This window comes from Lissotriton helveticus, chromosome 4_1 (assembly GCF_964261635.1).
Source record: "Lissotriton helveticus chromosome 4_1, aLisHel1.1, whole genome shotgun sequence".
Classification (NCBI taxonomy): domain Eukaryota; kingdom Metazoa; phylum Chordata; class Amphibia; order Caudata; family Salamandridae; genus Lissotriton; species Lissotriton helveticus.
This window is the reverse complement of record NC_136063.1, coordinates 514,072,585-514,085,927: the sequence shown is the minus strand read 5'-3', so window position 1 is coordinate 514,085,927 and position 13,343 is coordinate 514,072,585. Positions and strand designations below refer to the sequence as shown.

Here is a 13,343-nt window from a genome sequence, read left to right as displayed (position 1 = left end):
TGCGTCAAATCATATAACAAGGATTTGCAGACATTGGTTCAAAACGGTTACAAAGATGACACAGATGCACCAATAAAGCAAAAACTGCTCTGGGAACAAATAGCTCTTTTAAAGAAAGAGCTACCAAAAACTCACGTGACACACTCACTGAGTCATCAGCGTGATGGCGTTCACGTTGCAGGGAATTCATTGGCTGAGACAGCCAGCGCGGCAGCCACTAATTCGGCTCCCGTAGTTCGAAAAAAGCGTACATTAAAATACATTGACGGTGAAACAGTGCTGGCGGTGAAAACGTCATCAAAAGGCGACTGCTCAGCGTTACCGATCAACTATCCACTCAATTATACATACATAATCGATGCAAACTCCGTCCCTTTTGCTCGAATCCCTGGAGTGGGGGGTAGAGTGATTCCAAACATGGACAGGAGAAACTTGTTAATCGCAGACGCACATATGGGCGAGGGTCTCAGACACCTCAAACTAAAAGATTCTCTGGAAGAATTACAATCACGGTACTGGTGGCCAGGCATGAGCCTGCACCACACCATGTTTGTAAAAAACTGCCCAAACTGCAACAGAGATCGCAGTGGGGAGAGAAACAGTTTAATACCTCGTCGGTTTACTCCAGAAAAAATCAGAAGTAAAAAGGAAGGGTTGCGATTAACATATACAGGCTAGTTTACACTTATAATGTAGATCACCAGCACTCGGCTGACGTCTGGACTGTTATACAAAGATTTGCGAGTCTAAATGGCATATACGCTAAGAGCATGCTACGTTTGACCATTGTTTTCACTCTAGCCCTCCAGCCTGAGGGGAAATATGACCAAATGAGCATAGCCCAGCGGGAATCTTCTCACTTCCTTCCTGAGGGTACGGGATGGTGTAAAGAAAAAACCAAGGCATAAAGCAATCTATAACGGAAAGGATATTAGGTTCGGGAGCTGGGTGGGTCAAACATCTAATAAGTGTCCAATGTAGTCTCAATAACTTGCCAAGAAATTCTCTGAAGGGATTCAGTGCGTACGAATTATTATTTGGAACTAGGATGATGATCTCTGACATTGATAGTCAGACTTCAGTGGTGAAAGAAAAAAGCTTTGATATCAAAGACCGTTTGGCTATTTTTCAGGACTTAAACAAAACAAGAAAAGACCTGAGCAACATAAAATTGAAACAACAGCCAACAACCACTGAAGAACCACCACCTGTCCCAGCAAGACCTGTCTGGATTCCAAAAGTCGGGGATCTAGTCAGGGAGAAGATCGCGGTAAAGAAGGAATTTGGGCCTTCTTACAGAAAAGCAGTTCCTGTCTTGTCTGTCAACGGGACAAGATCAGTTGTACTACCGCCACTTGCTGGTAAAAAGGAGAACCGAGTTGTATCCATCGACCTGGTAAAACCACAATCATGTGGCCGATAACAAACAGTAGGCCAAGTGGACTCCCAATAAGTAGCAGAACACCAAGGTTTGCTACCAGTACAGAGGTCCTAACGAAGAGGCTCATCACATTCGAAACGCCTACAGAAGAACAACAAGGACTATGCAATAATGCAATAGAACTCAGACCTCTGAAAACCCAAATAAAAACATTTAGCAGAGACACACCAATCTATAATGAAGTACCAAGTGAAAATGCAAGAAAGAGAAATCCTGAACCAATTGGAACAATTGACAGAACTGCATCCGGCTACTTCATAAACTTCGATGATTCCTCTGAAGGCTTCAGTGAATCAAAGACACAGCCATCATCAAAAACCTTTAAAGATAAAGCTAAGGAACTTTTGAAACAACTGAAAGAAACATATCTGATTTCTCCATGGATTGAATTTTGGGTGGGTTTTGGTGCATTTATCCTCATACTTTGGCTCATCATGGTACTTACTTTGGGACGCTTCATTGAGGGAAAATATGCTAAAATGGACACAGCAAGTCAGAAAATCAACTTGATCCTCAAACCACACACATCTTCACACATCGAGAAAAGAGAACTTTCTTCAGCCAACTTCACAGCCAATCCGATACCTGGTGGGGTAGCCTGGGACAACACGGACTATGAAATGTATGGTCCGGTCGAGATCCTGAAATATCCACACCAAATTAAGATCTCCTTGAGTGACTTTGTAAAACCAAACTCATTTGCTGATGATTGGGACTTCGAAAGCATTAATAATATGATGTCTGAATTAGTAATGTCTGCTAAATTTACCAAACATGATTATTTGCAGGGTTCTACAAATTATGATAGTATGTATTGCTATAACCACTATGGTAACCATTTTCTACATAAATCTGCACAACCAAGAAATGTTTTAAATTATAATCAATGGGAACATTGTGCAACACCTCCAAAAGGGAGCTCAAGAACCGTTTACGACAAATATTCATACTTTTCAGGGTTTAACATAAGTAATGCTGAAACATTTTATTTTAAATTGTTAAATAAGACAGGGATGAAGACCATGATAACCAACACAAAATTGATATATTCAGACTCATTTTTTGAACAAATGAATACTTTTGGATTTGATTATTGGGACAAAAATGTTGAATTGAAAAGTGTTTGGGGTACAAAAGAATGGCAAGTACAGGGTATAGAAGCTTTGTTTAGAGCCTGCATGATCCCAGAACAAATGATATTTTTAAATGACACTGTTCAACAAACCACCTGTCTTGGCTTAGCCAAAATCAAAGATTTAAATAATCCGTCTATTCCAAAGCCAGCAATGTTTAGCAACACTTCTACAGATGAAGAGATAGACGTAAACCATATATTAAACCAAAACAGAACACATCCTGATTGGAAACAATGGTTGATCTGGCCCACAGATACTAATAACTGTCAAGACAGATTCCTGAACAAAACACAGTGGTTCAAAATGACCAGGCCAGACCCTAGATATCCTCAAAGACATCACCCAGGGATAATAACAACCTACAGTGTGGGCAAATTATGCCTTCAATGGCTACAAACTTCCACACTGGCAGAAATTAAGCAACACCTAACTTTACTTACTGATGGTGCTGACTTGCGTGATTTCATAATGGGACCACGCAAACAGCGTCAAAAACGTTTCATAGCAGCCTCTGTATATGCAGCATACAATGAGGCCTGGAAGGTTACTCAAATTGAAACAGCAGAGAGAATACGGGAAATTGGGAAAAGGGTACCTTAAAACAACATGGAACCTGCCCTATTCACATGCATGTGTCAGTAATAAAGGACAGAAAGTGTTTCTTAGTGGCAACAATTGTGCGATGTCACTAAGTGGCACACTTCTGTGTAACGGAATTAGTTTGCATGGAGCCTGTGAAGGGAATTCATACAACCTTTCATGTCACCAGCAAGGCGCACCTGCAACAGAAATAGAACCATTCTTTCAAAGACTCTATAATGGGAGTTACATTCTAATTGTAGACCGCAGATGTTGTAGTCTTATGCCCGGGACTACTTATCTAGTAACTACGACTGCGAAGGTCAAGTGCTGTGGACGCTCATTGTTCCCCAGCTCCTTCCCAGACAGGGAGACAAGGGCATGGCCCGATTTGAAAATTACTTCTATTCGAATAGATACTTTAAGCAGAATGAAAACAGTCCTTCTTCAGACGCCTACCAGGCTCTCGTCATCAAAAGAAACGTATGATCTACAAGTCGCAAGGACGACTGCAGAGATACATACATTATTATCAACTAATTCCCCCGTACATTTCGCGGAAATCCTGAATGAAATCTTAAATATTTCTGATACCAATGGGGTCTCAAAGGTATTTAAGACAGTATTTTCGATGGCATTAACACCATTCAAAGCCATACTGGGTATTTTTCCAGATTTCGTCCATTCGATTTTTGGCGGACTTCCCCTGATCTTGGGACTAATTGCAGGAATCCTATTCTTGGTCCTTATTTTTCGTTATGGCAACCCATGTCACAGACAAAACTCTTGCGACAAGGGAAGAAACAATCCTAGCCATTGGATACCAGGACCGGATATCAAAAATCCTGGGACTCTCCCGGCTTAGAGACCTGAACATGACTTGGTTTCTATCATTTCGACCAATGTGGCAAAGATGTGTTTTACCTGTATTGAGGTGTCTGCTATGTGGAGAAGAATGCGTGTTAGATACCTGTCTGACGCTACAATCGGATGCGCCAATGGATGCAGAAACATTGTTGAGCCCGATCAAGGTTCACGCTTTGTGCTGCCCTCAAAGGCTACCAATCCTGATGACGGCATTCGTGGAAGCTTCACCACTACGATTGATGGGTAGTGAAGTTCAAGATGAAAGCAGCATCGAACAGGTACGACCTTCTGTCAGTAATGCAAATCAGAATGTCAATGGAGACAATCATGCGCAAGAATGCATGATTACACCTATTTCCGAGTTAGTGGAACTTTCCCAGGAAGCTGTTGACAGTTTTTTCGAAAGCCTAAATGATATGATGTTCTCTCCAGAACAGAAAATAGAGACTTTTGAGCAAGCTCGCACACGGCGTTCCCTGAATTCGGCCTTCAACTTTAAAAATAAAGTCACATGAACAATTTTACTTCCAGTTCACGGACAGCAGTTTTTCCAGCAGCCCCAAATATTTTTGCATATTTTTCGGGACACTATCTTCTGCTTAAAGTAAGAACTATTCTTAGAGAACTAAGGTTTCTAAATTTTAGATAGCTTATAGACTTTAGCTGCCCGCTGGTATGTTCATAAATATTTTATTCTGTGATGGAATGGTCTCGAACTTTTTTTCTGTAGTTAAGAGCCATTTCATGTGTAATTCTCATATACCAAATAAGCAATAATGTATACGAATGCGATTACTTTGGCATTATTCTACAGCTTGAGTGCATACAATACATATGTCTGCAATTTTTCAGTATATTTGATAATTTCAAAATGCATTTATGTATTTTGGGGTGGTAAGGTATACACTATACTCTATAGTATGTTGTACTATGTTATACTATGCATAGATTAGTAAATATGACCATAGTTAGCGTGGAGGGGGTGTGATGTATTCCTATAGGTTCTGAATCGATCCCCCTATTCCTGACCCTATTCTAGTTAAACAAACTAACAAGTTAACTAGTAATCAGCCCATGAGGCAGAAAACCCCCATGATGCAGATACCGTTATCTGACGCAGTCACACTACGGCACAGGAACGTGTTATCTGATTAGGTCATAACGCTTGTGATCTAATTAGACAAGCGATATTCCTCCAGCCCCTGATAAGGCATACGGAGTTCTCATAACAAATCAAACCTATGACAACCTGGGCAAACCCCTGCGGCCATTGTTTTGATTTCACCGAGAACTTCAGTAAAAGAATGTGCTAACGAGCAAGTCGTATGACATCCTTATTGACGTATCTATGTCCATCCTTACGTCAATCTCGGCACCTTAAAGGTATAAATATTACCGATCTTGCCCTATGCAAACACACGCGTGGTGACGAGACGGAGCAGCCATACTTGCCGAAGCGAAGAGCAGAGCAGACCCCGCTGGCGCAGCCCCGCCTTCCTGACGCGCTGAGAGACGCGCTGCTTTCTCCTGCCGAGAAATCCAGCACCGGCGCTTCTGGGTAGCCCTCGCAGGCAGCCTGGAATATCGAGACCAGAGAAAGAGATACCATTCCTCATTCATCCTAACTTCCAGGTACAGAACTGAATAACCCCTCACAGAGAATTCTTTAGTTATTCACTTGGCAAAAACAAACTTAACTTAAACTGTAACTTTCTATTCCCGCCCACGTATTAGACTTAGGTCAGGTACACGGGGTAGGCGTATCTAGAAACACCAGTTGAGTACGTTTAGTCAAATGTATATGTGTATGTAATATATTTTATTCATTTTAAAACATCTTATGGCTTAGAAACCATATCAATGTTTTTACAGTATTATTTTATACTTCTGCTTTTAATGTATGCACTTTACTTAGCTATAAGTATTGCAATAATATCGATCCATTTCTCTTGTATGAGAAAAGAGACTGATCAATAAATAACACCTTTTTATTGAACACGCCCGTCTCTTCCTTTTCTCTACAATCTGATGAGACTAAGAATGCACGTACTGACTGAGTAAAATAATTTGCCTTTTGTTCACACGACTCTCGAGATATACTCTTGATTAGGGGAGAGCAAAGTTGTCATGTTCTATGGTTGTCAGAAACTAAATCCCTTCTTGTCTAATCAGGGAAGTTAAGTCCTCCTTGAACATTCGAGAAAGTTTCTAGTGAACTCTGAGCTAAGCTGGCAAACCCAAAACTTTAAGTCTAGTATCGACAGTAGTAGACCTAGTTAACGTCTGGTCTAGGCCTCTACTGCTGTAGGTATTATTCCAATGCGCAGAGCCTATTGGGATGATAGGAGCTACACTACAAGTGGTGGCACAATTAAGATTCGAGGCCAGTCGCTGCACACGTTTGCGGATCTGTACCCTAAAGGCATCTTCCGCGACCTAGACACATGCGAGGAGGAACGCCGGGAGTCATTTTCTGACTTGCTCTTATACCACTCGCTGAAGGCGTCCTGTAAAAAGTTGTGCCCTCAGTTCCCCGAAGAACCGCCACAACTTGTGGCCCTTCAAAATCTGCTTTCTACACCCTCCCCCAGAAAACTTGTGTCCCGATTGTACAACTGTATGCAGGACCAATCACCCATTGTAGTGCCTTCTTCACAGCAGGCTTGGACTGCGGACCTGGAGGAGCCACTTACAGAAGAACAATGGGAATTCTGTTGTGGCCAACTTACGATGTTATCGCCCAATTACAGGCTGCGATTAATACATTTCAAGTTTTTGCACAGATATTACCGCACGCCAACATCGCTACACCGCATGGGTATTAGGGAAAGCTCTGAATGTTGGAAATGCGGCTGCGAGGATGCCTCCTTTATACATGTTGCATGGAGTTGCCCAAGACTGGAGCAATACTGGCTAGACATATTCACTGCTATTAACCAGATACTTCATAGATCTGACTCACCGACTCCGCTCTTGGGGCTACTGGGCTGGGTTCATGACACATTACCCGCGCACAGAAAACTGCATGCGATACTGCTTCTTTATGCTAAGCGACAGGTGGCGGTGAACTGGGGTAGGCGGGCAACTCCTACATTTGCTGCATGGATTCGGGATGTGACATACGGAAATACACAACTTGAGAGATACTGGGAATTGATGCCCTCCGCTTCCAGACCTAGAGACATATGGGAGCCCTTTACGCAGTGGACGCGAGAGCGTGCATCCTCTCCAGCCTCTACACAATCGCCAACTGGAGCGATATCCGATGATATGGGGTGACCTTGTTTTCCCTACAGCTGCACTCCTCTGAGGGGAGGCGCCCTGGTGGGTGGCTGCGTTTCCTGTGGGTACACTCAGAGTGATTGAGACCTGCGTGTCCGGGGTATGTTTTGCACTTCATAAGTAACATGTCTTCTCCCCTCCCCCCCCCCTCTACGAATGCCCCCCTCCTCTCCCCCCCTGCGCTTCCATGGTCCCCTTTACTGTTCAGTCTACTGATTATGCCGGTATGTTCACTACATGTTGTCTCGCCCACAGCCATTAATATTTTCATGCACCTGGCCTGATGCCCGTTTAGTGAATTTATCCTATGCAAAGGAGTTTAGTTTAACCAATGGTTTTTTGGTCTGTTGGGGTGGGTGGGAGAGGGAGGAAGTAAAGAGACTTAGGTAGATAGACGTTCCTGGTATCGGAACATGCTGCTTTCTGATCTATGGGCATTCCTATACTTACACTTAAGCTGTATTCATTTTCATTGCCAGCTGCCTGTTGCATGCCTGTCTACCGAACATTGTAATCATCTCTGATTTTTGCTGCGACATATGCCAACTGTCGGGGATTCTGGGTTGTGGCTGCTGTCTACTCAATGCCTGCTGTGAACTGAAAGTTTATCCTTAACACTCATTGCTTGTTTGATAGCGGCCTGCCTCAGGGTTGTCAGCATGACGCTGTGTACCTACGATTTGGTCTCAATAAAAAAACGTTTTAAAAAAAAAAAAAAAAGTTTGTATCTACTGGGCCTGACCAAAGTTAGTCTCAGTGTGTGTGAAACTTGGGGTTGAATTTTGGCAAGCTGTTGTTTTTCACCGATATACAGCGGGGTATCATGACTTCACCATGCACCAAGGGTTAGGTACTTGTAAAATATTTTTTAAAATTTAAATCTGCATAGCGAAATTAAAATAAGCCAGACAGCAAAGGCGCAACTAGAGCCACATTTCTGGGGTGGGTGGGGGAGGGCTAATCTTCCAGCCATAGACAGATAGTGGCGATGAAAGGGCTCTAAGAAGGGGTGAAAACACAATAAAAGCCTCGTTAACAAGTGAATGGTCTTTGAAAGTCCTGTGAAGTACTTGGGTGCGGCTGTGTGTGTGCCCGGGAAACTGTCCCAGCCCGGGCTGACACACAGGACAGGGGAGGGAGAGTGGGGGCTGAAGCCCTTTTGACCCCAATGAGCATTGCGCGCCTGCCATACAGGGATACCATTTCTCCTGACTGGATGCAGCTGAGTGAGGGGAGTTCTCAATGAGGTGGGAAATCACTTGATTGTGAAGTGTCAAAGTCGCTATCAGATGTTACTGGAAGGGGAGAGGTTTTAACTTTCCCCATCCTTTGCATGGACTTTTCAGGGGGTTGGAATGCTTTCATTTTTTAAATCCTTTCATCTCTGGTAATGTCCATTTTCAGATGTAAGGGCCTTTGCTTCTGTGGAGCTTCTGAGAATCGTAGACAGTGTCTCTGTAAATCTCGCCTCTTGTAAGTAATCTACTTAAGACAGTGATTAAAATATCTTTTTTTTTTCAAAGCATTGCTAGTGTTCAAAAAGGTTATTTTTTCGAGCAGATCGCTCTGAATAGAATAGAACTGCTGCGCCTGCTGTGACAGACCTTGTGTACTGAGATACCCTTGTGGCTGCAGGATGCGCAGGCTCCCATCGACCTCATCGCTGCTGTTGGAGCAGTGCAGACTGTGCACCTTTCCATTGGTGGGCAGAGCAGATTCAAACTCCCTTTCACACCAGACATGTGATAGAGATGCCACATTGGGCAATTTTTCTCACAAATTGGTGATATTTTTCCCATTTGTGCGAGAAAATACTCAATTGGCCAGTGCCTTCTATTTTTCAAGCTTCATTTGGCCCAGTGTGCGCATTTTTATAAGCTGCGGCGGCGCAACAGCGTCAGCACTGCAATTTATTATTCTTGAGCTGCCAGGCTTGCTAAAAATTGTAAAAGGACACTGCCATTACTGGATAATGGGTAAGGAGGTACCCTCCAGAGTATCACATCATTAGAGGGAGGCGCAAAGGTGGCTTTGCATTTGCGGGACTCACTATGATGATTATGTCTACTCTTGAGGAGGGTCCTCTCATTCTGGAACAGAGCCAAGACGCATAAATTGCACCATTCTCATTGTTTGTTAAGACTCAAAACGTATGGAATCCATCTTTTTTTGCTCAAGTTTTGTGATTCTCAATGAAGGATGAGGCCTACGCAATTCATTTGGGGCCTGAACAACGAAGATTTATTAACTTTGGTAACCTATAGTTTTGTTCAAATCAACCAGATTAAAGGCTTGCTCAAGTGACAGCATTTGTGATTTATCATAGCACGCTAGCACAGCAATAAGGCGAGTATTTTTATAAGGAACACCTGTTTTTTTCTCATTATGTATCTCAATCTGTGGAAATACTCAACTGTCACAAGTTAAGGAAGTTAGGTCCACATTATCTATTTTAATTAGTACGCAAAAGCAGAGAAATGGCCATGTACTTGAAATTTCATTGGATATTTGATGTTACACCTGGTTGCGCCTTTTTGGGGTTCAAGCTAATAAAGCATTGTGATGTACTTCTGTTCTTGGGTACTTGGTTGAACACTTGAGCAGCCAACTGTCCTGGTGACACATTAGATAAACCTTTATCTCTATGCATGGTTTGATGGTTTTTATCTTTGATTCAATCACAGACACAAATATGGTGACAATCACATAGAGATGCTGCAACATGCACCTCCAGACAACAAATGGCATCAGATTTCACGCGAAACATACATTTAGGCTTCTGCAACTTCGCATAGAGACTGAGCAAAGTGGTCAAAGTTTAGCACTTTACTTATGGAGACTCAAATACTACTACCTCTTACTTTTGAGACCCATCCGCAGTGGTGCCCTTTATCCTACTTGACACTTAGGTAAATTGCAGTTGCCTCATAGCACACGGTATAGAAGCGTTGTACCCCTTGTAACACTTTTTTTTTACTTTGATACATTTACTAGTCATAACCCAGCATTGAAACAGACAGACATAATTTGCATCCATCCTCACTCAACATGTAATCACTGCCACTATGACTCACCTTTGCTAGCCAACAACCTACTTATTATATATACTTACCATACCCATCCGAAGCCCCTACAATAACTCTACCCTCATACTTCATCTGTGCTCGATTAGTTCTCAAAACCTTCCCTCTCTGAAAACTCACACTACGCTTCCCAACCACCATTTAGATAGGATAGACACCGATGCATCTTGTCTACCACAGCTTGCTGTTTGCGTTTCTGTCCATCATCGTGCTGTTCCCTTTCTGGCAGTTGTATCCCAACCAATTAGTGTTTTTTTGCTCCCTCTGTTACATCTCTCAAATGACTCCCTGCACTTTCAAACAATCAATGGCAAAGCCAATTGGGCTATCTATAACGAATGTCGTATGGTATGTGAAGCAATACAGATGCATAGTATGGGAATGGCTATGCATTTGTATGTAAGCAAACAATTGTAGAATAATACAGATGTAGGTTAAGAGATTAAATTCCAATTCCACTGTCAAGCCATACCTAAAAATCCATGTAGGCTAATGACTGCCCTCCTCCCATCTGTGCAGCTGCCAGAGAAAAAAAGCTGAAATTATCTAGCTACCTAAAACACTTTTACAACATTACACTGTCATGTGCGGGCCCCTGAAAGCATAAGCTCAGGCAGCTGAATACATTAATAAACAAAATGATCACAGCTGGTTGGAGGGCATACACTATTCTGCAGAAGCACACAACTTCTGCCGAATCAAAACATGTACTCCTATCTACCAATATGTGGGCGGTGCAAAAGCCCCTCTCTGGTGATGCTCACCATTGTCTGACGACAGCAGGGCTGTCAAGCCAGACCATAAAATATAGCTTATTTCTTGCAGAGATCCTTTAAATCATCCGTATAGTCTTACACTCGTTGGGATAGTCAAAGCATTTGACTTCTTATCAGCATTACAAATTGAACTTGTAAAAAGTTGAATCCCCTTAACTTTCCCATCTCCCTCAGTTGACCATTTGCTACTCCACGAAAGGGAGCGGTAGATGGGGTTTCTCCTCGGCTACCTTAACCTCACCTTCATAGAACTGTCACCAGTCCAAGAGTGAGCAGCTTCATCTTCTCTGTCCCGCCGCCGGCGCTCGGTCTGAAGCTCCCAGGCAGCAGCGAAGCCTCCGCTACTTCCGGGCGCCTGCCCGCCACTTGCAAGGCTGCTGCAACGGCGCAAAGAGCCCCACAGAAGCTTGGAAAGGAGACGGGAATCTTTCGCACACCTCCAGCAGGGCGCTGCCATCTTGGATTGACACTGCACTCCTGTTTAGCCTAGAACTAGAAACAAGGGCAACTGGCTTTCAAAACAGGCTGAAAAGGTAGCTCATCCTGACATAACGGCTTGAACAGGTCAGACAACTGAGACGATGAACTTGAAAACTGTATATACTTCGCATTCATTTTTAGTACATTATATCTTTTAGTTTTTTTTTACATGCTTTTATTTCTAACTTTCTTTTGCACAGGTTTATCTCGCTTATGTGTATTTGACTCAGAATATATTGCCGATCCTCGGCCGCGTGCTTTCTTTATTCAGACACAGCTTGTTGACCAACTGGCATCTTATTTGTACACCTTTCACTCTGTATGAGTTAATTTATTTAGTGTTCTTCTCTTGAGTTGTACTCTCTTTCGTTGTTTAGTATTCTCACTTTATCTTTCGCGATATTTTACATTTGTTATTAGCTTGTGTTGTTGCTCTGCTCTTATGGTATTTCCGTTCCCTAGGTTTTTCGTGCCATGCTGATATAGATTCAGAAAAACAAAGCAGTAATGGAATGAACTTAGCTGCCAAGTTTTTAGATTGCTTATGTGTGATATTTCCTTTGTTCCAGTGTGCTTATGAGTGACATTCAACCTCAAATGTGGGACACTTTCATGCGAGTAGAACCAAGTAATGAAGTTAATGGAATGCGAGAAATATTAGACATGACACCCGTTTAATCAATCAGAGGTTCTAAAAATAAATTGAAACTGCTGCAAAACCCCTTAAATGGAGGGTTAGTTCTTGCTTTTTTTATTGAACACTAAGGGGCATATTACCAAGACCCTATCGCCACCACAACGTCACTTTCTGTGACGTTGTGGTGGCGATAGGGTCAGCGCCCTATTACCAAGGCAGCGTTAAGCCACATGACGTGGCTAGAAGCCACGTTAAGTGGCTTAACGCTGCCTTGGTAATAGGGCCCCTTTCACGCTAAAGTTAGTGGAAAAAGGGGCGTGCAGTGGGTGTTGCGGTGGGCGTTCCACCGCAACACCCATTCACTTCGACGCTGCCACCTATTATCAAGAGAGGCAATAATAGGTGGCAGCGCCGAACTTAAGACCAGAAAAATCCTGGTCTTAAGTGGCAAAACGAGGAGAAATGCTTAATTTCTCCTCGTTTTTGCTTTTTCCATGTGTGCTGCCTTGTGCAGCACACGTTGAAAAAGCATAATGCCAAGGTTTGGTTATGTACAGGAAGGTGTCACTTCCTGTACATAAATAAACCTTTTCTTAAAATGCCATTGTGTAACTTACATGTGTGCTACATGTAGCAGCACACATGTAAGTTACACAATGGCATTTTAAAAATGTTTGTTTATGTACAGGAAAGGACACCTTCCTGTATATAAAAAAAACCTCCCTGCTCGCAGACACCCTTGCATTCTGGTGCAAGGGTGCCTGCATTGGTGTTAAGTCGTGAGACTTAGCACCATCGCAGGGGGAAACACCAGGCTGCACCATATCCTTGGTAGTATGGTGCAGCCTGGCGCTTTCGGAGTGGCAATGAGAGGCGTTAAGCCAAGAAGGCTAACGCCTCTCACCGCCACTTCCTAGATAATATGCCCCTTAATGTCTCCACGGTTTATGAGAGCCTGTCTTATTTTGTGTGTAATACAATTTTAAACAATGTGAGTATTCACAGTGCTTTTAGTAGCAGGCTGTGACCTCGTAGCACTATAATACAGGTCACTATTTCCCA

The 13,343-nt window shown here is 42.9% G+C and overlaps 1 protein-coding gene across 1 annotated transcript in view; it reads right to left on the bottom strand.

The window, feature by feature from the left end:
- The window catches only part of MRPS28 (mitochondrial ribosomal protein S28), a 434,209-nt gene extending 422,555 nt beyond the window's left edge, over window positions 1–11,654 (bottom strand). Inside the window, exon 1 of the mRNA XM_078687114.1 lies at window positions 11,406–11,654. Coding sequence (XP_078543240.1) covers window positions 11,406–11,621 — 216 coding nt within the window. The 5' untranslated portion in view covers window positions 11,622–11,654. The remainder of the gene's footprint in view (window positions 1–11,405) is intronic.
- Window positions 11,655–13,343: the final 1,689 nt, after the last annotated feature.